Source organism: Peromyscus leucopus, chromosome 14 (assembly GCF_004664715.2).
Source record: "Peromyscus leucopus breed LL Stock chromosome 14, UCI_PerLeu_2.1, whole genome shotgun sequence".
In the NCBI taxonomy this organism is placed as follows: Eukaryota; Metazoa; Chordata; class Mammalia; order Rodentia; family Cricetidae; genus Peromyscus; species Peromyscus leucopus.
In genome coordinates, this window is record NC_051075.1 from 13,675,831 (window position 1) to 13,700,487 (window position 24,657).

At 40.0% G+C, this 24,657-nt stretch overlaps 1 protein-coding gene across 49 annotated transcripts in view; it reads left to right on the forward strand.

Annotated features, from left to right (window-relative positions):
• Nrcam (neuronal cell adhesion molecule) overlaps window positions 1-24,657 on the forward strand; it is a 280,815-nt gene that overhangs the window by 242,750 nt on the left and 13,408 nt on the right. For 11 of the 49 annotated variants that reach the window (XR_003735962.2, XM_028882713.2, XM_028882712.2 and 8 more), the window contains 12 exons: window positions 2,246-2,443; window positions 2,541-2,611; window positions 3,532-3,757; window positions 4,315-4,430; window positions 6,161-6,365; window positions 8,211-8,333; window positions 8,890-9,075; window positions 10,449-10,484; window positions 17,242-17,367; window positions 18,582-18,734; window positions 22,521-22,652; window positions 23,384-23,462. Coding sequence is in view for 48 of the 49 variants with exons in the window: in XM_028882713.2 (XP_028738546.1) it covers window positions 2,246-2,443; window positions 2,541-2,611; window positions 3,532-3,757; window positions 4,315-4,430; window positions 6,161-6,365; window positions 8,211-8,333; window positions 8,890-9,075; window positions 10,449-10,484; window positions 17,242-17,367; window positions 18,582-18,734; window positions 22,521-22,652; window positions 23,384-23,462 (1,651 nt within the window). In the remaining variant the exon portion in view is untranslated. The remainder of the gene's footprint in view (window positions 1-2,245; window positions 2,444-2,540; window positions 2,612-3,531; window positions 3,758-4,314; window positions 4,431-6,160; window positions 6,366-8,210; window positions 8,334-8,889; window positions 9,076-10,448; window positions 10,485-17,241; window positions 17,368-18,581; window positions 18,735-22,520; window positions 22,653-23,383; window positions 23,463-24,657) is intronic. The other 38 variants (XM_028882734.2, XM_028882736.2, XM_037210529.1 and 35 more) reach the window with 11 other exon arrangements.

Sequence of the window (24,657 nt, forward strand, 5' to 3'; positions counted from 1 at the left end):
TACAAAATGACATGCTGAACAGTGTCAGCACTTCACTTTGATGACATTGGCAGAAGGAATAAAATCAGATGAGAGACCAAGACATACGAATACAAAAACATTTAATAAATCAGAATATGATAGGCTTCAAGGCTTGATTGTAAAGCTAAAGAGATACCCAAGAGGCAGACATAGTCAGTCGTGAACTTGAAATACATTGTTACCTCCAAGTGTGGGCTTCAGGAAGACCAACTGCCCTCCCAGATCATTCCAAAATCATAGCAATGTTGACTTACTGCACCTTCCAGCAGAGCGGAATATTCTCTTGTGATTGGTGCATCTGTTAACTGAAAGTATCTCTTTATTTTCACATGGGGGATTATGTTATTGAATAGCCACTACCATTCAGAGAGGAGAAAACAGACTACTACAGTGGTAACATCACAATGTCCAGGAAATAACTTCAAATGATTAAACCTACTGCAAAGAGGAAACAGAGCAGAACCAATGTGCACGGCTTTGTGAAGTTCAGAGTTATTCAGGGTAAAAGTGGAAGTGGCAAATGAGTGGGATGTAGGAAGGAAGACTGGAAAGGAGAAAAATAAGGCTGGATTAAAAGAAAGGAAACAGGGAGAAATGGAAAGAACAGTATAAAAGGAACAAACAGTGAGAGATTGGAAAAAAATATTTCCCAATAAAGAGAAAGTTTGAAAGTAAAAAGTAGCTAATTGGAAGGGGGCATAAATACAATTTAATACAGTGAAATGAAAGTAGCAAGAAGGAAGAAGAAGAGGCATCGAGGATGAAAAAGGAGACTAGAAAAGATGCAGCTCTGTGTCAGCTCCCTGCTGGGTCATCTGTTGCAGGAGACAACTAGTCATAAGCACACAGTGGGAGGGTAAGGAACTTGTGGACAGTTGTCACTTGCTCCTTAGGTTTATGTTGCCCTGAGCCTCAGTAGATAAGAAGTGCTGATTGTCAGCCCCAGTGGTCTTCACTTTAGCAGCATCTTTTCATTTCCTAGCCACACTTAGCTTTGCAGTCTGTGGACTGGACATGTTCTTCCCACCCACCCAAGACTTCTTGTAGCCCCAGGATGGCTAATATTTTAGTGGGGCAGGGAGTGCCTCCCAAGTGCATTTTGAGTTGTGGAAGAAACCACAGCACATAGATACCTACAGAAATGCTTTGCAGAGGCATGGTATTATCACAATAAGACACAGCAACATCAGGTAGAAAATGTTAAGTCCCTCAAGCCAATTTCATGCAGGGTATGATACACCTAAATACTGAATTTTTTGCAGAGTTAAAACCTGGCTCACCACAACATTCTAGCAGTATAGACTGTACCGCCTGGAAAGTGTGTCTTCCTCCCACTCACATCTGCAAGCTCCTCAGGCCACACCACTCTTAATGAGTGTGCACCTTCTGACAGGAAATCCACGTACCTCCAAGTGTATATTATCTAGCAGGTCTTTTTGCTGTTAGACAGGCATACCACCTAGCATGTACTATTGTAGACCCTGCTCAGTTCCATGTAACAGTACACTTGGAAACATCCCATTTCTGTCCGTACAGAGCATCCTCATTTATAACAGGTGCAGAGCATCCCAAGTGTATGTATGGACCATATTTGGCTACATATGCCCCGCTGGCAGGCATTTAGCTTGTTTGTAACTAGGTTGCTTCAACTGCAAATCGTGCAGCAATATGGATTCTTTTGTATGTGTCTTTACCCCACATGGGTGAGAACATTTGTTCAAATTCATTTGCTCAAAGACTGTATGTTTAAAGTTGTTAGATATTCTCAAAAAAAAAGTTGTTAGATATTCTCAATCATCCTGGATAGAGATGTATCAATTTATACTTCCCAGGAGGTCTGAGAGATGTCACACAAAATATTAGACATTTGGTTGTTGTCGATCTTCCCAGTGAGAAACAGCTCCTTAGCTGTGTTTACTGTAGCTACTCCTTCCTAGGACAATAACTGAGCACCTTTTCATATATTTAAACCTCCCATTAGAATATATGGATCAGGTCTAAACAGTTATAACTAAGCTGAGCTCCCCCATGATAAGGGGGAAATGACAAATATTGCATGTCCTTAAGTATTGAACTCACAGTATCCTAACAGAATTTTCTTGAAAAAAAAAAAATGACTTGTGTCTGGCTACTCTTGCTTGCCACAAATTATCTCTGGCAACCTGTCCGTAAGATGACTGAATTCACTGACTTGAGTTTGTGGTATGTGTGGTGTCATGGCCAGAATTCATCATTGAATATGAAGATGCAATGCATGAGGCAGGGATATGGCACCACCAAGCTGAAGTTTCTGGAACACAGACCACAGCGCAGCTGACACTGTCTCCCTATGTGAATTACTCCTTCCGAGTCATGGCGGAGAACAGCATTGGGCGGAGTGTGCCCAGCGAGGCATCAGAGCAATACCTGACGAAAGCCGCAGGTAAGGCTGGAACACAGGTACCTGACATCAAAGAGAAGGGGTTTTCACTCCTGCCGGGGAGCCAGAGCTTACTCATGTGTGATGGGTTCATTTCTAGAACCAGATCAAAACCCCACGGCTGTGGAAGGACTAGGCACAGAACCCGACAACTTGGTGATTACATGGAAGGTGAGCCATGAAGCCTCTGTTTGCCTCAATCTTTTATAGACTGAGCAGAAAAGGTTGTTTTAGAATAATATCTGCCTTTATATTCCTTTTTGGCTATTGTAGAGAAAACATTTTGTCTTTATTTAGAGGCAGTGTTGTATAGAGTTCCATCTCTGGGGCCAAAATGGACAGTTGAAAATCCCAGCTTTGGTAAATGTAGTCAATTACCAAGTATCTATCAGTCGTCCGTATGGTGAGAATAATAATACAGCTGCATGAGACTGAAGGCACTAATGTATGTGCAGTACTTAGCATAATGCCGCACACAAATGTGTGCTCAAAACATGCTAGCTACTGTTATCATCAGAGAGACCATTTGGAAGACATGCATCAAGCTATTTCTAATAGTCAAATTATTATTATAATCATTCTTATTTACCTTATCTGTGTGTTCTGGATCTGAAAAATGAACAATTAGAATAAAAATATTTATTTGTATAGTTTCAAAACTTGTCTTGGATCTAAGCTTGTGCGTATGCATATATGATTGAACAGACAGACTCAAATTTTTAATAGAGAAACAGTCCATAAGTTTCCATCTCCAAGTGAACAATGATGTGCAATGACACAAACCGGAATATGTAAAGTAAATCTAGATGATTAAAGTGCTGTAAGATTCCACACTCTCCTCTGGAGCCAGTCTTTGGAAGCTTTATGTGTGTTATTTACTACTTTGGAATTACAATTTACAACCTTTGAAAGTTTAGTTCCAAACAGACTTTGGATTTCATCACAGATGAGAAAAGAGAAGAGATCCCTGGAGAAGTGGGTATTTAATAGCTTGCATTTAGTGTTTCAGCATTCATTTTCTTTGGTCTAGGAATTGGATTTGCTATTCCTGTAAAAGGTTGTACAGTCATTCTGTCTGACTTTCTCCCTAGCCCTTGAATGGGTTTGAATCGAATGGGCCTGGCCTCCAGTACAAAGTGAGCTGGCGCCAGAAAGATGGTGATGATGAGTGGACGTCTGTGGTTGTGGCCAATGTATCCAAATACATTGTCTCTGGCACACCAACCTTTGTCCCATACCTCATAAAAGTTCAAGCCCTGAATGATGTGGGGTTTGCTCCAGAACCAGCTGCAGTCATGGGGCATTCTGGAGAAGACCGTAAGTGTCCTCTGATATTTCCATTCTACCCTTTCCCAGATGGACAGACCTACCAAGGTGCACACTGAGGCTATTCCAGAGGATCCTAGGCTAGCAAGGGAAGAGAAGTAGTAGTCATTTTGCTTATTTCTCTGCATTTATATGACATACTCTGTGATAAATAGTGATTCAGTGCCAGGGAAATGGCTTGCTGGTAGAGCGCTTTCCTAATGTGTATAAAGCTCTGGATTCCAAACCCAGAACCTCCGTGTGTGTGTGTGTGTGTGTGTGTGTGTGTGTGTGTGTGTGTGTGTGTGTGTGGTGGGGGATGGGGAGTAGTGGTGGGGGATGGGGAGTAGAAGTTTACAAAGTTGAAGAAAAAGTTGCTGTCATGGCATCTGATGAATGAATTAATAAAAATGTCTACTTTTAGCCATCATCAATCCATAGTACAGGACTCTATTGTATAGTGTGGAGTGTGTTTCAAGTCAAAATTATCGAATATTGTGACATTTTTGCATGAAATAAAAAATAACAGCTATTTGCCCTACCACCACCACTTCTTGTCTTGTTCCTAGTTCCGATGGTGGCTCCTGGGAATGTGCGTGTCAATGTGGTAAACAGTACTTTGGCAGAGGTACACTGGGACCCAGTACCTCTGAAGAGTGTCCGGGGACACTTACAAGGCTACCGGGTAGGTGAAGGGAGAATACTTCATGTTCTTTACTTAGTAGCAGGGCCATGGAGGGCCCCTTGTCACGCACACCACTCTAGGTTGAAATTACGTGGCTCATCTGTTGATAAACTTGTGAATTCATGAGTTTCTTTGCTCACTGCCTCCAGCCATACCAAAAGAACCCAGCTACCATTGACAAGAAATCTCATATATCCAGGGTGAGAAAATGATGTTTTATCTGCCTTTCACAGGTTTCCTACCTTTTCTGGAACATTCTACCAACTGAATAGTCCATGTGAAATAAGGCAGACTAATTTTTAAGGAATTAGACTAGAACAATTTGCACCTAGCTTTACAGTTATATAGACAGCAGTAATAAATCTGTGCTCTGATCTGGTTCTTAAGAGGTCAGAGGACAAATTTATTAGTGTGGCCTTTTACAATTGGACGAATTATACTTTAAGACTCTGTAGTCCATAACCAAGTCATCCTTATAAACATTAATTATCTTTATTTTTAAAAAAGCACAGAAAGACTGATTCCTAGAGTTTTTTTTCATACACACTCCACATATATTTCTATCACTACTTTGATATGACAGTGGCTCCTGGAGTATATTTTTTGTACTGCACTGGATTCTTTTATTTTTCTAATATTAACCAGATTTGGCATATGTTGGCTTACCTTGATAAGATGCCTTTAAATTCCTAAGAAGCCTTCAGGAAAATGTAATACGCAAAAGTTCTTGCCTTTTGATCAAAGTTAGGCAACACTTTGTTTACCTTTCCAAAACCCATGCCTGCAATTCAAAAGAACTTTTATTAGATGGTAGTGTGGTCTAATGGGCTAACCCAAGACTTGCAGTATAGGGTCATTGTGGCTTTGGAAGAATCTGTCAGGAACCCATAAGCTCACCAGTACCACAAAAAAAAAAAAATAATAATAAAAGCCTCACTAGGGTGAGGATTAAATTAAGTGATATGCTAAAATGTGTATAACTAAACAATATAGTAAAACTTATGTAGCTAAAATACTTAAACCTTCATTATGATCATTTTTCTCATTTTTGAAAAAAAATCAAGTGAGTCCCATTCTGTTTCCTTTATATTCCTCCAATAAAATAAAAAAGCAGAGCTTCACTGTGTAGACTTGGTTCCTCATTGTCTATGGGCTTCTGTCCCTCTTGTCTAAGAAGCACTGTCCATCAGTTTTACTAATACTCATGTAAAATGAACCAAGATATTTTTCTGAGAAAACAGCAGTTTTCCCTTTTTTTTTTTTTTTTTTTTTTTTTTTTGGTTTTTCGAGACAGGGTTTCTCTGTGTAGCTTTGCGCCTTTCCTGGAGCTCACTTGGTAGCCCAGGCTGGCCTCGAACTCACAGAGATCCGCCTGGCTCTGCCTCCGGAGTGCTGGGATTAAAGGCGTGCGCCACCACCGCCCAGCCAGTTTTCCCTTTAAAAAAAAAAAAAAATGTGTGTATGCCTGTACACATGCATGTGCACTCCTCCAAGTACATAGGGTGCATGAGAAGTGCATGTGTGGAGATCAGAGGACAACTTTGTGGAGTTGGTTAGCTCCTCCTACCTGTATGTGGGTCCCAGGGGTTTAACTCAGGTTGACAGGCTTTCACATAGCAAGGACCTTTACCAGCTGGGCCACCTTGCCAGCCCCAGGGCTTCGGTTTTATAAGCATGGGGAATCATATTGTCTTTCTGTGAGTCCCTGACTTCGGTTCTTTCCACTTCAGATTTACTACTGGAAGGCTCAGAGCTCATCCAAAAGGAACAGACGCCACATTGAGAAGAAGATCCTCACCTTCCAGGGCAACAAGACTCACGGCATGCTGCCAGGGCTGCAACCATACAGTCACTACGTTCTCAATGTCCGAGTGGTCAACGGGAAAGGGGAGGGCCCAGCCAGCACCGACAGAGGCTTCCATACTCCAGAGGGAGGTAAGCACTGGGTGTGTCTCTGGGATCAAGGAGCATGGGGCATATCCGGAAAGGTTTTGTACTATAGAAGGCCCACATTGAGAGGATACTCCGGGAGCTACATGTGTGATTATAATTACAGCACCCATAAAGCTGGCAGAATGTCACCCACATAGGACTAATGGCCGCACACAGAGCTTCAGAATCGAATGCTGTCCCCAGATGCCTTCTTTCCCTTAAATTCTTCCTCCTCGCGTAGGCTATCTGAAACATCGTTAACGCGTGTTGAGTCACCAGCTTTCTCAGCTGAGTCACATTCTGTAACTTCTCGAAGCTCCAGTAGCCCCCTCTGGAAAGTGTGAGTGCTGAGAGAAAGATGTAAGAAAAGACGCCCAAAGGGAAGATATTTCTGTGCGTTGGAGCTGACTCACACGCTTTCCTGATTTCTTGTTAAGTTGTACTGAGTGAGAAGGGTAGAGGTCTTGCACCAGGCGTAGTGGTGCCTGCAGTCCCAGAACTCAAGTTGCTGAGGCCGAAGGGGCTGTTCGCACTGTAACCTCTCATCAGTGAGGCCCCATGTTGGTCCTTCGGATCGCTCAAGGGGTCACAGAAAAGACAAATGCTATTAAAGACTAAAGGGGAGAGGGAAAGAATGGTTTGTCTGAAGTCACAAAGGTATTAAAAAGCACAGCTCTTACTGAATGCAAGATGTACAGCCAGGATGAGGAAAGCGATATGGCAATGGGGGAGGACCCATATCATGCATGATCCCGGATGCCATGGATGCTAACTTGTAGGCCAGAAGCTCTTAGCCTGCAGACTGTGGTAGTCCCTTCAGGGTCTGCTGAGACATTTGAGAAATACCACAAACCTCCTGAAACAACACAGTGCAGCCTGTCAACATATTTTTCTAGAGAGAAGAGACCTATGGCCTCCAAAAGTTAAGAATCAATTAATTAAGTTGAAGCTTAGAAGCCTGTGGCAGGTATGATGGCAGGCCCAGGGAAAGTCCGGGAAGAGGAGAGAAGCAGAGAGGATGAAGGAATGGATGTGGTTGAGCAAACAGAGTTGCCAGGATTTAGCATCTCAGGAGATGGTGAAAACAAGAACTCCAAATTGACTCTCCAGTTTCCGGCTGGAGTAAAGGGGGGATACTGGTATCATTAAAGGGTTTCTAGGGAATATGGCAGGAAGGTAACATCCTATTGGAAATCAGCCGTGAGCCTCTTGAATATGGGAGTGGAAGACCAGGCTTGTTTCCATTGGTAATTTGCCAGCCTCTGCCCAGGAGACAGGAAGCCCTTGAGCCTTCTCCATGCTGGGCTAGGGGGTCAGCTGACATATGGGGCTCTTGTTTTTTTATTTTCCAATCCTGGGAAGCTGTGAGCACTTGGGATAAACACAGCTCAGCACTTGGGCAACCTGGCCGGGCCCAAAACCCACTAGGCAGGGTGCTGGGACTATGTGGAGACACCTGGTTTGTTGGGGGAAATAGTCTTTAATGGGCCAGAACACAGCTGCTTCCTCTCAAAGGCCTGCATGGATGGTCTCCCTTAGCAACAGCTCACTTTTGCAAACTGAGTTAAGCGCTGTCTGCTTTAAAATAGATTGTCTGAGTCCCTATAAAGATAGTCATTATGTATTTTGAGAAGATGATTTTAATGAATTTAAATGGAAGTAGTTTTTAAAAAAAAATAGGAGAAGAAAAGAAATATATCCCTATCACAGATTTGTATCCATGTATTTTCAGCTGAGTCAAAAACTAACCTGAAAACCCAAACTCAGATCAATTGTGTAAATAGGGCAGGTGTGTTCACTTTGGAATGTTTTTTAAAAATTATGTTGACTGTTGGTTCTCATTAAAAGTCCCCAGTGCTCCCTCATCTTTGAAAATTGTCAATCCTACACTGGACTCTCTCACTTTGGAATGGGACCCGCCAAGCCACCCAAATGGCGTCCTGACTGAGTACACCTTAAGATATCAGCCAAGTAAGTCACTCCTGTTGTAAAATGCAAGCTGCTCATTTCCTTCAATGAAATGGAAGGAACTGTTCCAGAAAGAGCTTCAGACATACTTGTATAGAAAAATAATGTCTATGCCATTGAAAGTTACGGTCTCTTTAGAACAGATTGCTAAGCATAGGGCTGAAGGGAGGGGCCTCTCATTAGGTCAGGAGACCATTATCTGGCAACGGAAAATGAAGAGGAAGTTCCTTGGCCACAAGATGCCAAGAGAAGTGTTTGGAGTTATTAGCAGTATAGAACTCCATCGGCAAAGACAGAATAAAAACTGCTATTTTAACCCAACTGTAAAAGCCCCCTAGTTTTTAAGTCAACAGGGAAACACATTTCCACTTGTTTACATTATACTATAAGTTGTGTTTTACAATTTGAATAGTTATGAGTATGTTAGGCAAAGCATGAACAGGATTGTAAAAGGCTTGTAAACTGGAAATGACTTTTTTCCCCCTGAAACAATGATTTGCAGTATTATTCCTCTGACAACTAACGGGGACTGCACTTGTGTGTCACTTTTCATCGGCAGTTAACAGCACACATGAACTAGGCCCTCTGGTGGATTTGAAAATTCCTGCCAACAAGACACGCTGGACTTTAAACCATTTAAATTTCAGTACTCGGTACAAGTTTTATTTCTATGCACAAACATCGGTGGGATCAGGCAGCCAGATCACAGAGGAAGCCATAACGACTGTGGACGAAGGTAAGCTGGGTATGTATAAAATCCATATCATTACACATGTCAGGGGATTCAGAAGCAGGGAGAAGTTATTCCTTCTCTTTTTTCGTACCATGGAATATCCATCTTACCCAATCACATACTTATTTGTAATTTCTCATCCCAATGGGGAAATCAGTTATTTTGTTCAGCTGTTTGGTTATTTATTTTTCAAGACTATATGAAACTTCTAACTTATATTAAAATATTGGTGTAGGGGGCTAAAGAGATGGTTCAGCGGTTAAGAGCACTTGCAGTTCTTATAGAGGACCCAGGTTCAGTTCCTAGTGTCCACAGGGTGGCTGTCTGTAACACCAGTTCCAGGTCTGATGGTCTCTTCTAGCCTCCACTGGCTCCTGGCATGCATATGATGCACATAAACTTAAGCAAATAGACACATGTACAAATAAATATGTGTTTCAAAATATTGAAGCAGGAATAAGAAATAACAATATTCAGGACACTTGAGTTCAAAGCTCAATGTAACTTTTTTGCATATAAGTACATACACTTATGTGCAGAGATATAATGTTGGTTCTAGTCCTGATTCACTGGAAACAATTTGCTCCTCTACATATTGATTAAGACTTTCTAGCAAGAAATTAAAAACAACTAATTAGTGCACTTATTTTATACTTAACCAAGAAATGTATTCTGGTATGTCATCTGTGGAGAAAGCAAAAAAAAAAAAAAAAATTCCCATTAAATTGACTATTTTCAAAAGTGATTCAGAAATTTGTTGATTCAATGAAAAGGAACAGGAATTGTAAAAAATGAGGCTAAAGAGACAGCTTAGTGGTTAAGAGCACTTTTTGTCTTACAGAGGACCCAGGTTCACTTCCCAGCACTCACATGATGGCTCACAACCATCAGTAAAGCCAGTTCCAGGATATCTGATGCTCTCTTCTGACCTTGGTGGGAGCCAGGCATGCATGCAGTGCACATACATGTGTGCAGGCAAAGCAATAACACATATAAAATAAAAGAAATCCTAAAAGCATTTAAGTATTGTCAATTATTTTCTGGTTTTGCATGTCTCTAAGTTATAAAATTACTTAAGGACTGAATCATCTGCTTGTTGGGTATCTTCTGTAGCTTCTATATAGCATACAAAATTAAAATTTCTATCCAAAAATGAAAAACATCCTAAGCTTTCTTAGAATAATGCACCTTAAGTAATGTTTATATTTGAATATTGGGTAAGTGTGGGGACAGCAATACATTTTTGTCCCTGTGCCTGATATGACAGGCTTCATTCTTCTTGCATGCCTTAGAATTTTATTAAGTTCTTTTTATATGGCTGTACATGCTCATGGGTGTGTTACATCTAACTATACAGTGTCCTGTTTCTGTTTCCCTTCGTTAAGCTGGTATTCTTCCACCTGATGTAGGTGCAGGCAAAGGTAAAATAATTCATCTGCATGACTTTATACCTGTGTGAACTTTGCAATGTTAAAATGTGGGGAAGTGCAGCATGGGTAAAAATGAGAAAATAAAATATGCTCAGAACCACCAAAAGGAGAACATCTGGGCTGATCATGGCTTTGAAATTAATTTCTGCATAGTTTTATAATAGAAAGTCATATGTGTGATACTCTCAAATTTTTTTCTCAAGACTTATCCCTGGTGCAAATCCTGATCTTAGATTGTAAGAATATGATTTTGGTTAGACTGGATGGGATGGAAGCAGCGGATTTATCACAGATTTTTCCATAGGGCTATGCCACATATCAGTAATTCTAATGCTAGATGAAATCAGCCTACTAGAAATAGTTCAGCTGAGCTTCCTGTTGCCACCTGACCTGGCTGCACTCCTGAACAACACTGTGTACACACACTCAGTAGCATTACACACTCAAGAGCATTACAACACACTATCCTCTTGAGCTTTGATTTAGCAGTGTCCTACAACTGATCTGGGACCGAGTCTCTACAAGTGAGTGTTCCAGTCAGCCTGCATGTTTTGCTCAGCCGTCTCACGCCACCCTGTTTTCATCACTGCTCAAGTCCCTCTTCCAGTGGTCTTCCGTGGGTGGCGTCTGTTCTCCTTTAGTTCTGACAGCTATCTGTGACCGAAATACTTGCTGGGAGAATGGTGTTTGATAACCTGTAGTGTATCGTCCACCTGTGGCAATACCTCGGAGCCCCTTCCTCATCGTTGATCCTTGGCTATTGGTCCACCAGAGTCTGCTTTTAGAAAGTGGCTGCGTTCCTGACTCCCCAAGCTGTTTCCAAGTGAAGTAGTGAAGTAGCCACTGTCAGGGATTGCCCTGGGCTGTAATAGACCAAATGGGTATGCATAGAAGTGAAAGAAAAGAACAAGAGGGCTGGAAATCTTGTCTTAAGTGTGTCTACTATTGTGAGCTTAGACAATGTATATTTTCCACTTTCCTAGAAAATCTGATTATATCCAGAGCCTTGGTGAATTACAAGATACATATATATATATATATATATATATATATATATATATATATATATATATGATGATTTTTAGAGTCTCTCTGTTCTATATGCATATCTCTTTCCTGGGATAATTATCAACTAAAATGATGGGTAGTTTTATGACAAATTATGCTATGTAACTTTAACTCAAGAATTCCACTGAAAGTCTGGCTGCCTCTCCTATAGGGCAACATGTCCCTGTGGTCATGGCCAGTGGCAGCCAAGAACTTGTACTTTCCTGGGGTTACCAGTGAAGCCAGTCTGAGCTCCCCACTGGCTGGTCATATTAGAAGACAATATGAATTCTGTTTTTAATAAACTCAAACTAAAATACATCTTTATTAAAAGTTTTGTTTTTCATTTGATGTTACTAAATTCAACTGTGGACAAGTCATGAATATAAAAAACAAAGGTAGAATTAACAATTAAACAATTAGCAATTACAAGAAAGTAAATTAAGTCCTCAATGTAAAATCTAATGGGTCTTGGATAATAAAAGGAATAATATTTAAATAAGAAAATGGTGAATTTGACCTTATTTTCAATATTTTAATAGTGTAACAATTAAATGCTGCTTACATAAAATGATGATATTGTGCCACAGTGATGTGGGTTTTGCCCTCTGCTCCCTTCTGCTGGCAGATCTGTATTCCTGACACTGTGACACTGTGACACTGATGCTCTTGCCATCAGCCATCAGAACAGATTTGTAGAGTCATTAGTTGATACAGGAATGTGGAGAAACTAGTAAGGAACAAGTCTACACTTGCTAACTTGCAGCCTCCATGGTCACCCCAGGACTGATAGAGAAGCTCCATTGGGCAAGAGCCAGTCCTGGGTCCTTCCTGGGATCTGACTCTTACTAGATGATTTTTGCCTTTATTGGGCCTGAAAAACAGTAACAACAAACAAAAATAAAAGCAACCACGAATGCACTTGAACACCCGATGTAACCGATAATGATGTCACCTTGGCACAGACAGCACAACTTTTTATACGACTGTGCCTCAAGAAGGAAAACAAGACTCTGCCTTTCACATGCTTAAAATGTGGCAGGGAGGTGACAAGCCAGTAGTGTGAACAAAATGCTACATGAGCACAGAGATGGGGGGAGGGTCAGGGAAGGCCTCACGAAGAACATACCATAGAACTGGGTCTCGAAGGCCTGTTTTCTCTGGCCAGTAAGTCACGGTTGAATTCTCCGTCCAAAGCATGAGAAAAGCCCAGGACTGGGAAGCACACGAGATGTTGTGTTACAGCTAGCAATGCACTGTGTGGAAAAGAGATGTCCTTGAGTTGTGAATGGAGCAGCTGGAGGCCAAAGGTGAATAGCTCATAGCAGCCCCCAAATCCTGTAGTCAGAGGTGAGTCCTTGCGTTCCAACAGGAAAGTTTTCTAGTGTAGGAAGCTACATGTTGGTAAATGTTCGCATCAGTCGATGTCCACAGAGAAAGGTTGATTGTGGTAAGAGGTAGGCAGGAAGCACCTTCGGGAAGCTGAGATCAGAGATTGCACTGAGAGCCCTGTGTGGCTACATCCCAGGTGCTCAGTGAGTGCCCACTCAGTGAGCAAGAAAGTGGAACAAGAGGCAGCTAAAGGGAAGGAAGGTTCCAGTTCCTCATTTCAAAACTGGCCAAGCAATATAATCTGAAGAAACTGCAATCTTAAATGGGTACATTGAAGAGAAAACTAAATACAAGTACAGACGCTTTAACTACAGTTAACAGTACATTAGGTATCTAAAATATATCTATTTTTTTTCAGCATTTTTCTTAACTAAAATTTTCATTTATTTTACATCCCAACTACAGTTTCCCCTCCCTCCTCTCCTCCTGTTCCCTCCCCCTGCTTCCTTTCTCCACCACCACCCCCCCATCCACTCCTCCTCTGTTTCTGTTCAGAAAGGGGCAGGTCTCCTATGGTGTCAACAAAGCACTGCCTATCAAGTTGAGGCAGGACTAAGCTCTTCCCTTTGTATTAAGGCTGGGCAAGGCAAGTCAGTATAAGGAATAGGTTCCCAAAAGCCAGCTCAAGTGTTAGGGACAGGCTCTGATCCCACAAATGACCAAGCTACAGAGCTGTCACAACATAGAGCCTAGGTCAGTCCCATGCAGGCTCCCTAGCTGTCGTCCAGAGTCTATAAACTTGTATAAGCCCAGGTTAGGTTTTTTCTGTGGGTTCCTGTGTGAAGACCTTGAGCCCCCTGGCTGGTATAATCTTTCCTCCCACTCTTAAACAGGATTCCCAGAGCTCGCCCAGTGCTTGGCTGTGGATCTCTGCATCTGCTTCCATCAGTTACTGGATGAAGGTTCTATAATGACAATTAGGGTGGTCACCAATCTGATTACAGGAGATGGCCAGTTCAGGCACCCTCTCCACTATTGCTAGGAGCCTTAATTGGGGTCGTCCTTGTGGATTCCCGGGAGTTTCCATGGCACTAGGTTTCTCTCTAACCCCTAAATGCGCCCCACTCCCCATCAAGATATCTCTTTCATTACTCTCCCCCTCAGTCCCTCCAAACCTGCCCAACTGGATCCCTCAAGTTCATATCCTCCCACCCCCATCCCATCCTCCCTGCCCCCAGTTAACTCGGGTGATCTCTTCTAGTTGCCCTTCCCAGGGCCATCAGTGTGTCCCACTTTGGGCCCTCCTTCTCATTACCTGGTCTCTCTGGGACTCGACTGTAGCCCACCGGCAGGTCTCTCATATATTTGCTAGGCACTGCCAAAATATATCTGTCTTAAAACTGGAAGTTTGTACCGTTTAACCAACATCCAATTTCCCGTCCCACCCCTGCTTCTAGCAGTCACCGTTCTGCCCTATTTTTCTGTTTGACTGTTTTAGATTCCATTTATAATTAGAGACTTTTCTTTCTGCACCTGGTTTATTTCACATAGCATAATGACCTTTGGATTTGCCACGTTGCAGAAAGGACTTTCTTCTTTTATAAGGCTGAGTAATATTCCTTCTTTTTATGCCAGTCATCATTATCTGTTCATCTGTCATTACTTCCTGTTTGATTCACAAAGAATGCTTCAGTGAACACAGGAGAACGGACACATTTCTTTCTTTCTTTCCTTCTTTCTTTCTTTCTTTCTTTCGTTCGTTCTTTCTTTTTTTTTTTTTTTTTTTTTTTTTTTTTTTTTTTTTTTTTTTTTTTAGCTGAGAATCGAACCCAGGGCCTTGTGCTTGCTAGGCAAGCACTCTACCACTGAGCTAAATCCCCAACCCCAATGATGGACACATTTTCAAGACACTAATTTACTTCCAGGAAAGCTGGAAATAAAAATTTAAGTGTCAAAACAATCCAGAGAAGAAACACTAGGAAGTAAACAGAAATGAATCTTCATTTTTGGAGACAGTCACATGCATCCCAGCCAATTCTAATTGGCTATATAGATGAGCTTGACCTTGAACCTCTGATCCTCCAGCCTCCCCTTCTCTAGTGCTGGGGCTATAGTTCTGTGCTTCTAAAGTTCTGAATGCTGTGAATGAGCATTCATAGGCACCACTGTTTTAGAGCTGGCTAGATCACTCATCAGGTAAAGTACTTGCCACCAAGCTAATGACCTGAGCTCAATTCCCAGAGCCCACATGGTGGAAAGAAAACCAATTTCCACAACTTGTATTCTGACCTCCACACATTTGCCAAATTGTGTGCGCACTTGTACACATATATACATACACACATACAAACATACAAATACATGTAAATAAATTTAAAAAAAAAATGTAAGCTTTAAAAAGCTAAGTGTCTTTTGTTTAAAATTATTTTGCTATGGTTCTGGAAACTTTTATGGTTATTTCAGGACTAAATTCTTCAATTCTTTTTTAAAATTAGTTAATTAATTAATTTTAAATTAATTAATTTATTAATTATGTATACAGTGTTGTGCCTGCAGGTCAGAAGGGGGCGCCAGATCTCATTACAGATGGTTGTGAGCCACCATGTGGTTGCTGGGAATTGAACTCAGGACCTCTAAGAAGAGCAGCCAGGACTCCTAACTGCTGAGCCATCTCTCCAGCCTCCTAAATTCTTCAATTCTGTGATATCATAATAATTTTTTGAGACATGATCTCATTCATCCTAAGCTAGCCTTGTATCCTAGAGTGACCTAGAACTTGCTGTGTAACTGAGGAAGACCTTGGGCTCCTGACCCTCCTGCTTCTACCTCTGAGCTTTGAGATTGCAGAGTGTGCCACCACCCTGCTTTTATGCTCTGCTGGGGTCATACCTAGGGCTTTGTGCATATTAGACAAGCACTCTACCAGCTGATTTCCAACCTCAGATTCCAGATTTTTTTAAAAGAAATGTATTGGTGTAGAGTAGGGTTTTGCTGGTGATAGTTCACACACATCCCCATGTAACTCTTTCAGTTGATTATATTCTTGTTGCCTACTTAAGAAGAAACTGGGAACACTAAAATTGTTTCTGTGTAATTTAGTAATTGCTTTACCCTCTGCTATTCCTTTTGCTTACCACAAAATATTCATGTTATCCAGCTATATTTCATAGACCAAGTATATTATTTAACTTCTTCAATATGCCTTTCAAGTTTTATTTATCCTTATTAATTAAATTTGTTCTTAGACCATACCATATACATGTGCAGTACACAGCTCTTTCCCATCCCTCTATAGCTCAATTTCTCCCCACACACCGCATTTTATCCTAGGAAATGCCCTTTGTTTACACAGCATTCTACACAGACCTTACAAATTATACCACATTTTAGAATTTAATTTCAGAGTCTGGGGAAGCCTCTCAGTGCTTTCTGACTTCATATCCCATATAATTTCTCTGGGGTGGCAAAAGGCTCTGGACATTTTAGCTTATGTAGTTCTAACTTTTACTTGAAGCTCTTGGGATGGGCTGATAGAATTAGCCTCAAGATACTCAAATAATACTTCTAATTACTTCACATATATTTTTTACTAAGTTGTAAGCATATGGAGAACATCAGGTAGCCTCTATAATCTGAAATTTTAGAAACCAGGTATACTGTTACACACTCTTTAGGAAATGCTGTATAACCAACACCAGGCAAGACTGTCACTCTCTGGGATGGAGCAGGTCAGCTTATTACCGCTCCTAATTTCTTCTCGACCTCCAGTAGACACAGCTGGCCACCCCATTTGTCCCTGTTCTCCAGCATGCCCTAACTATTCAACATCCTCTAACAGGCAAGTTTCTCAGCTCCTCAGATTCTCAGCCTGTGACTCAAGACAGGCCAGAAGTCACCACTCTAGAGAATATTCGTTCTCCTCCCAACATAAATTATTTGAAGATCTTCACTGAGATGTTAAATAAAATGTAAAAGTACCCACAGGTACCTAGAAATTTCTGATACACTCTAATGGCTTCTGTTCTCAGGACTCCATTAATCCCCATTGTCCATCAGTAAATGAAGACAGGTTTTATGTTTACTGGGACTGGATCTAATGAGAAGCAGTTTACGCTACTCAGAAACCATGTACTAGAACTCATAACTTTAATATCATATACCATTACTTCTGGTTATTATAATATTTTAGTAACTGGGGGAATCTTTCCATATCAAAAGTGAAGATGCATGGACTAAATTTTTTTTACAATAAATTCTAATATTTTATTTGAACAATTTCATATTATTTTGTCTTTCAGTCAGTGTGTATGGTGCTGCAATATGATGGTTTGTGTGTTTTGTTTGTTTTGTTTTTCTGTTGTGTATTTAGTTCGAGCAGTGAATCCCAGGATCAGCAATCTCACTGCCGCAGCTGCTGAGACGTATGCCAATATCAGTTGGGAATATGAGGGACCAGAGCATGTGAAGTTTTATGTTGAATATGGTGTAGCAGGCAGTAAGACATGATTTATTACCCTGATTTCAATTTGGGGGACACATTTTAGGAAACTAAAAATAATGTTTAGGGTTTGCCGTGGACTGCATTGAAAAATAACTTAATCCCACCAAGAGAATCAGAGTCATTTTAATAAAATCATGGTGAACTGCAAGCCCACATATTTCATATATAAATACAAATAGTCTGTTATTAATAGTCAGGGGCATAAGCTCACTGCTATTGTTATTTTTCATATTGGAGCACTTTAAATTGGTTCTGTAAATGCAACATGTAAACAAAACTAATAACTTTTAAGTACACATAAGACAGCTTTTCTTTTTCAGTCTGGAACTTCTAGTAGTAGAAATAAAACTGATAGGTAAGAATTCATTTTACCCAAATTAACCCAGCAAAATTTTACACAAAATTGAAGAAAATTAAAACTGTGGAAGCATCCATGTTGTCTTGGTGTTTTATGGATGCCTAAGTCAGCTCTCTGTTCACATACAGCTATGTCTCCTGGGAGATGTAGGCAGTTTGGGTTTTCAGTAACTCATGAAAACCCATCCCTTCCTCAATGCAGTGGGCTCTGCATATCACAGACTGAATGGCCAGGGAATGTTTGCACAAACATCTGACAAAATGTTGGACATCATTCAATTTCCTGTTCAGGCCTTTATCAGGCAAATGCATGTTTTTACAAACAATTGTCCCTTTAGAAAAATCAATAATTGAGAAATATTGGATCTGTAACTTGGATACATATAAAGACATTTAAATGTATCAAAGATTCATCTTATGAATCTTTACAAACCATTCTCATAGTTCAGCGCAGCTATGTAGTGTATAGCAGTTCTTGATGCAAACATCTCGGCAGGAGCTCAGACATTTCATGAGGCAAGGAGCAGACAAGGCAGTATCCTTTGTATTAAAAAGAATAATGACCATGATGGGCTATGTGCATTTGTGTGCATGCTAAGTGCCCAATAGGTTTCTCTTTGAGGATAGTCTCACTTAGCTCCTCATTTTAACTGACTTATTTGACACAATTAGATCTGTAATAATCTAAAATGCTATATTTAATCATCCTAGATTTTTAATCTTTACCTCAAAGACAATTTTCCTTTCTTGAAACATCATATAACTTCTGGTCCCTTGAAATGTTCAAATTTGTTTTTGTTTGTCTGTTTGTTTGTTTTTGTTTTTTGTTTTTTTCACAAAAATTTCCATAGGCAAAGAAGAATGGAGGAAAGAAATTGTAAATGATTCTCGAAGCTTCTATGGGTTAAAGGGTCTAATGCCAGGAACAGCATACAAAGTTCGAGTTGGTGCTGAGGGGGACTCTGGTTTTGTGAGTTCAGAGGATGTGTTTGAGACAGGCCCAGGTGAGGCACACATGTGCTCAGAAGGAGAAGCCAGCAGACACTCTAGTCAGAGGCTGGCATGGGTGGAGCTTGCGAGGCTGCGGATGTCTATCTGTGGGGCCCTGTTGGGTTGGGTGTTTGCATTTTAATTATGCTTGATTCCTTTTATTAAATGAATTACAAAATTGGGCAAATCTTCTTTCAACTACATTATTGACCAAAACAAATTTTAAAAGACCAAAATGTAATTTCAACTTAAATTGTTTAGATAATTCAACTTTTAATAATTTCCATATTTAAAATTTTTCTGAATTAAATTGACATTAATGTCTGAAATTCTCTTTAGGTTGGAATAATATCTAAGAGAGTCAGAATTCTTTATGTCAAAATGGACCATAACCCAGCAGAACCCTGCAATTTGATTAGATGATCAATACAGTGTTACTAAGTTTGTACAAAAAATTTCTATAGAACCGATATTTCATTTTATTGCAGAAAAAAATGCCTGTTTGTATATGTTTTAGTTTTGGGATGTTATTCAGAGTTCCCTAGTATAAAAAGTAAAGTTTTAAAAAGAAATGTTCATGTAAAATGTAGATAATAATAACAATAACAGATATTTGCTGCCCCTATAGAAAATAATCTCTGCTTACTCAGATTGACACAGCAGCCATGTAGTGTGTGTTCATCCTATGGTTCATACATTCATTTCTGCTCAGTCATGTCATACATTCTTGAGGTGATATTATGCACTTACCCCTGTAGAAACCAAAGGCAAGATGTAGTGTTGTAGTTTCATTAACAAAACATGATTTTTGAAGTCATTTCTTATCATTTAAAAATGCTTGCCCAGGAATAGTTTTAAAATGAGAAAGAAACCAAAGTTAATACTAAATAACTGACTAAATAAGGCTTTCTAAATATACATCTGCTAAAAATCAGTACATTTTAAGAAAAATCCTATTATTCTGTCCTTTCTATTTCACATCCTTTTTCATACATAGTCTAGGAAAGGAATTAATTCTAAAAGGGGAGTTCCAAACAGCTCAGCTCTGTAAGACTTGACAGACCAGAATGCAGACAGATAGAATTGGCAGACCAGGCAATAAAACTCCAAGACCCATCTTCACTGACCCACTTCCTTCAGCAAGGCTTCACTTGCCAAAGGTTTGACAGCCTGTCAAAAGAGCAACACCAGCTGGGGATCTCGTGTTCAAACACATGTGCCTACAGGAGTCACTTTACAGTCAAACCCTTTGAAGCTCAGTTACAAGAAGGCAAAAACCCATAGCTTTCATCTGTGTTTATCTGTTTCTGTCTATGTATGAATGTACGTGTGTATGTATGTATATACCTGCCCACTTGTGATTAGTTAGTCTTAAATAATGGATTGGAGAGATACCAAATAATTTTTCTTTGCTATAAAGCAAAAATTCAAAGTTAGCATTAAAATCTTTAGTCAGTTATCCAGGGAGCAGCCAGTTTTGCATAGCTACTCGGTAGTAGCTATGGGAAGCAATTCAGTTCTGAAAGTCTCCATTTGTGGAAGACAGTGTCAGCACTAATACTTGAACATCTTGCATTTTTATCTCATCCATCTTATTTAATTTGATGATAGACATAAATACTGAAACTATTCATAACAATGCCATACTTCATTAAGAATTTCAAAATCAAGGACTCTTGTGATTAAAATAACTTTGCCATGTGGTTTGGGGCTCAGTTTTGAATAAAAGCATGCAAAGGCCATGTACAAATTGGCAAGACTATTTTGCCAATGAGAATGTAATGAATTTTTTAAACCCTTTATCTATTTTTAAATGGAATGTCCCTAAAGCAGTTTATTATATATTCAGACATTTGTGGATTTGGTATCTGGACTTGTTTTTAGTAATGCATTGTATCAGGACAGTTAAATAGCTTAGTAGCATGCTCACTGCCTGAAACTAGACAGGGCAGACAGACAGACAGACAGACACAGGTCCCTTTCAACTCTTGGGAAATCTCTCGTTCTCAACCTCCCTGGCTTTGGGATTATCATACTGCTTACCTCAGAGGACTTTTGTGAGGATTGAAAGAGATCCTCCCTTCAGTACAGTTCCTAGCATAGATGAATAGTCCAACTTGTTAGCTGCTGTCATCATCACCACCACCACCACTGACATCATCATCACCGCCACCACCACCACTGACATCATCACCACCACCACTGACATCATCATCACCGCCACCGCCACCACTGACATAATCATCATCACCACCACTGACATCATCATCATCATCATCACCACCACCACTGACATCATCATCACCGCCACCACCACTAACATTATCACCACCACCACTGACATCTTCTTCATCACCACCACCACCACCACTGTGACATATGTATGAAAGCCAGAGCTATTTATACTCAAGTTCTTCATGTGCCTGGTTACAATACAGCTCAAAAATCTTCTAACTAATGATACACAGAGGAGCTGTTTGGAAAAGGCTGTTGGCTTCCAATTTATGTTCCAAATAATATATTTCCACTTTCATTTTATTTCTTAAACATATCGCCGGACATTTTTTACATTCCATTTCACATTTGATTTTAACCATTTTATTTTCTGTGGCAAAAAGGACACAATGAAATGCTACTTTCAATGCATATGGAAAACCTGAGATGTGCTTATATCTGCATCCAAAGATCATGCACATCTAACCCAATGGTGAAACTTTTTCAGAAGAAACTCAGATTAAAGGCACAGTGTAGGCATATGTATGAATGCAAAAGAAGAAAATCTTTGATGCTGTTTATGGTTAAAAAATGAAAAAACAAAGGCCTTTAATAAAACATTTGTGCAAACTTATTTAAACATATCTTCGTGTGTCTGAATAGCCACTGATGCTGCACTTTGTCCCATGTGGTTGACACTTTTTCATAATACCTGAACTGTTCTTATGAGCTTTGCATACTATAAGTAGCTGAATAAAGAGTTTCAAATCATTTATTCATACAGAACAGATGGAGATGTAAAAGAACTGTATACATGCAAATGAGTATTTTCTCTTCAAACGGTTCATTTATTCCAATAATGGTTCTATTGATCAAAATGTATTTTAAATTTCTTTGAATAAAAGAGCCCAAACAATAGCAAATACTGGTCCTTTGAGAACAGGTTTGATAGTCTCAGGATTTCCATTCAGAATTGAGGTGTTTTGTAAAATAACAATTCTGGTGTACATTAGTGGCTAGGTTTCTTACATGGGCCATTTCTCTCTCTCTCTCTCTCTCTCTCTCTCTCTCTCTCTCTCTCTCTCTCTCTCTCTCTCTCTCTCTCTCGATTTCCAAAACACTGAAAAAAATAGCTTCATCCTTCCACTGACATTTTAGTTTTCCAAGGTAGTTTCTTTTGAAGAGAAAATACTTGTTAAATGTATACATTCTGTTCTGTTTAAAATTCAGTTTTATATTCTTGGCATACCTCATATCCATTTTATCCCCAAAATAATAGATTTTAATTGGTTTGAGAATGCATTTCTATTGAGAATGTATAGTTGAAGTAAGTGTGAATCCAGTGTTTATCAGGCTGACAGCACTTCATCAAGATTTCTCTATTTCAATTTGTTACACAATGAAAGTTTTTCAGAGTTAAGTATGTAATTTCTTATTAATGATTGGCACATTCCAATTTGAAGTCCTGTTCATGAAAAGTTCATGAAAGCTCCTATACTGTGGCAATTGTTTTTAATAAAGAGACCGGCATGGCTCTCACCTTGCCGTTAACCTGTTCCTACCGATGCCCTTGATTTGTTTTGTAGCAATGGCAAGCCGGCAAGTGGATATTGCGACCCAGGGCTGGTTCATAGGTCTGATGTGTGCTGTCGCCCTCCTCATTTTAATCTTGCTCATCGTCTGCTTCATTAGAAGAAACAAGGGTGGTAAATATCCAGGTGAGAGGGGCTTGGAGCGCTTCCTAATGCTGCAGATAGATCTGCTAAACTGGAAAGAGTGACGGGGGCAGGCTTAAGAGCAACATAGCTTCTTAGAGCCTTACATTTGAATTTCTTAATCAAATTACTTTGACCCCTCTTTATATTATGCATACTGTCATGGATCATAGGGTACGTGGAGAAATACACCAGCCAGGTCTCCAAGGAAGCCTGCTTCCTTAGGACCCAAAGGGTTATGAACACTGAAGTAGGACCTAAAGCCACTCTACAGGAGAAGAAGGGGGCAGCATGTACATTTTCCCAGATGAAACACAAGAACTGGTGTGACATTACATTACCATCCCTGTAAGGTTGATGGATTTCTATCTTCTTTGCTTGACCATTTATCCTTTGATTAAAAACATTTATTTTTCAAAACACTGCAAAATAGCATAGTTACAAAAGTGTTTGTTATCATCAATACACCAATAAATAGACTGGAAAATATAGAAGAACTATGAGAAACTTAAAAATCATTTCCTCACTGGGGGGAAAGACTGAAGTAGCCTGATGTGTTAATCAACACTGATCTAGTAAATATCAAAGCATACTCATGGCCATATTAGATGCATGGTTACATGGTATCTACTTATGTAGAGATTATCTTTCCTCTTTGTCTCAGCTCACTCCTGCAAACATTGAACAAGGAAGTTTAGTGTCAATGGATAATAATGTTACTTCAAACTTTTCAGTTAAAGAAAAGGAAGATGCTCATGCGGACCCTGAAATCCAGCCCATGAAGGAAGATGATGGAACATTTGGAGAATACAGGTGAGCCCTGGTTCCTTCTGGCTCTGCCTTCCCTGCCCCACTAAACACTACCCTCAGACACTCGATGAGTTCTGAAAGCAGAACCCAGTGAGCAGTGGGCCCTGCCTGGCAGTTACTACTTTAGAGGCAAGTCCATGTCAAAATATATCCATCCTTCTTGATTAAAATATTACAACTAAAACATTCCACTAAAAAATAAGAATCCTCATAAAAGTTTTCCATCGTAATGTTTAAGAGTCAGAATATATTCCATCCATTATTTTATTTATTTATTTTTAGAGACACAAGCCATGCATTCAGCCCAGCAATTTCATTGTGTTGCAGTAAGAGTTAGAGGGACCCTGCACAGCCTACAGTGTGAGGCAAACATGCACTGATAAAGCCAGTGTTAGCAGGACTGCTCTGTGCCTTTGTTTCATTTTATTTTTGAGATTGAATCTCACTATGTAGTTTGCACTGGCCTGGGATTCACTACGTAGGCCAAGCTGACTCCAAATTCATAACCCCACTCCCTCAGTCTTACAAGTGCTGCAAGAGAGAGAGAATAGATATGTGTGTGTGTGTGTGTGTGTGTGTGTGTGTGTGTGTGTGTGTGTGCTAGACCAAACCCAGAGCTTTGCACAAACTAGGCAAGCACTCTCCTACTGAACTACATGCTCAGCCCCAAGACGTTTTAATCTCAGATTTATAAAATGCTTTAATAATACCCATCTCCCCGACTTTTAGTCAATCGGGAGTAGGTTGTTTTAGAAGCTGTTAATTATTAAGAACCACCATAGCCATTCAGGCAGTACATTAACTCACAGAATGCCAATACCACATTCTTGATTTAACTTCATATTAAGAAAAACATTTAGTATAATCTATCTACCTTCTTTTAAATCTCTTTACATGAAGCTATTCTTACCTAGAGGCACTAGGTCTTTCACAGAGAGAAATGATTATTTTAGACATCATTAAAAACAGAGTAAGTGGGCTGGAGAGATGGCTCAGAGGTTAAGAGCACTGACTGCTCCTCCAGAGGTTCTGAGTTCAATTCCCAGCAACCACATGGTGGCTCACAACCATCCGTAATGAGATATGGTGCCCTCTTCTGTCCTGCAGGGGTACATGCAGGTAGAACACTGTATACATAATAAATAAATAAATCTTTAAAAAAAAAAAAACAGAGTAAGTTTCATCATGTATTTAATGC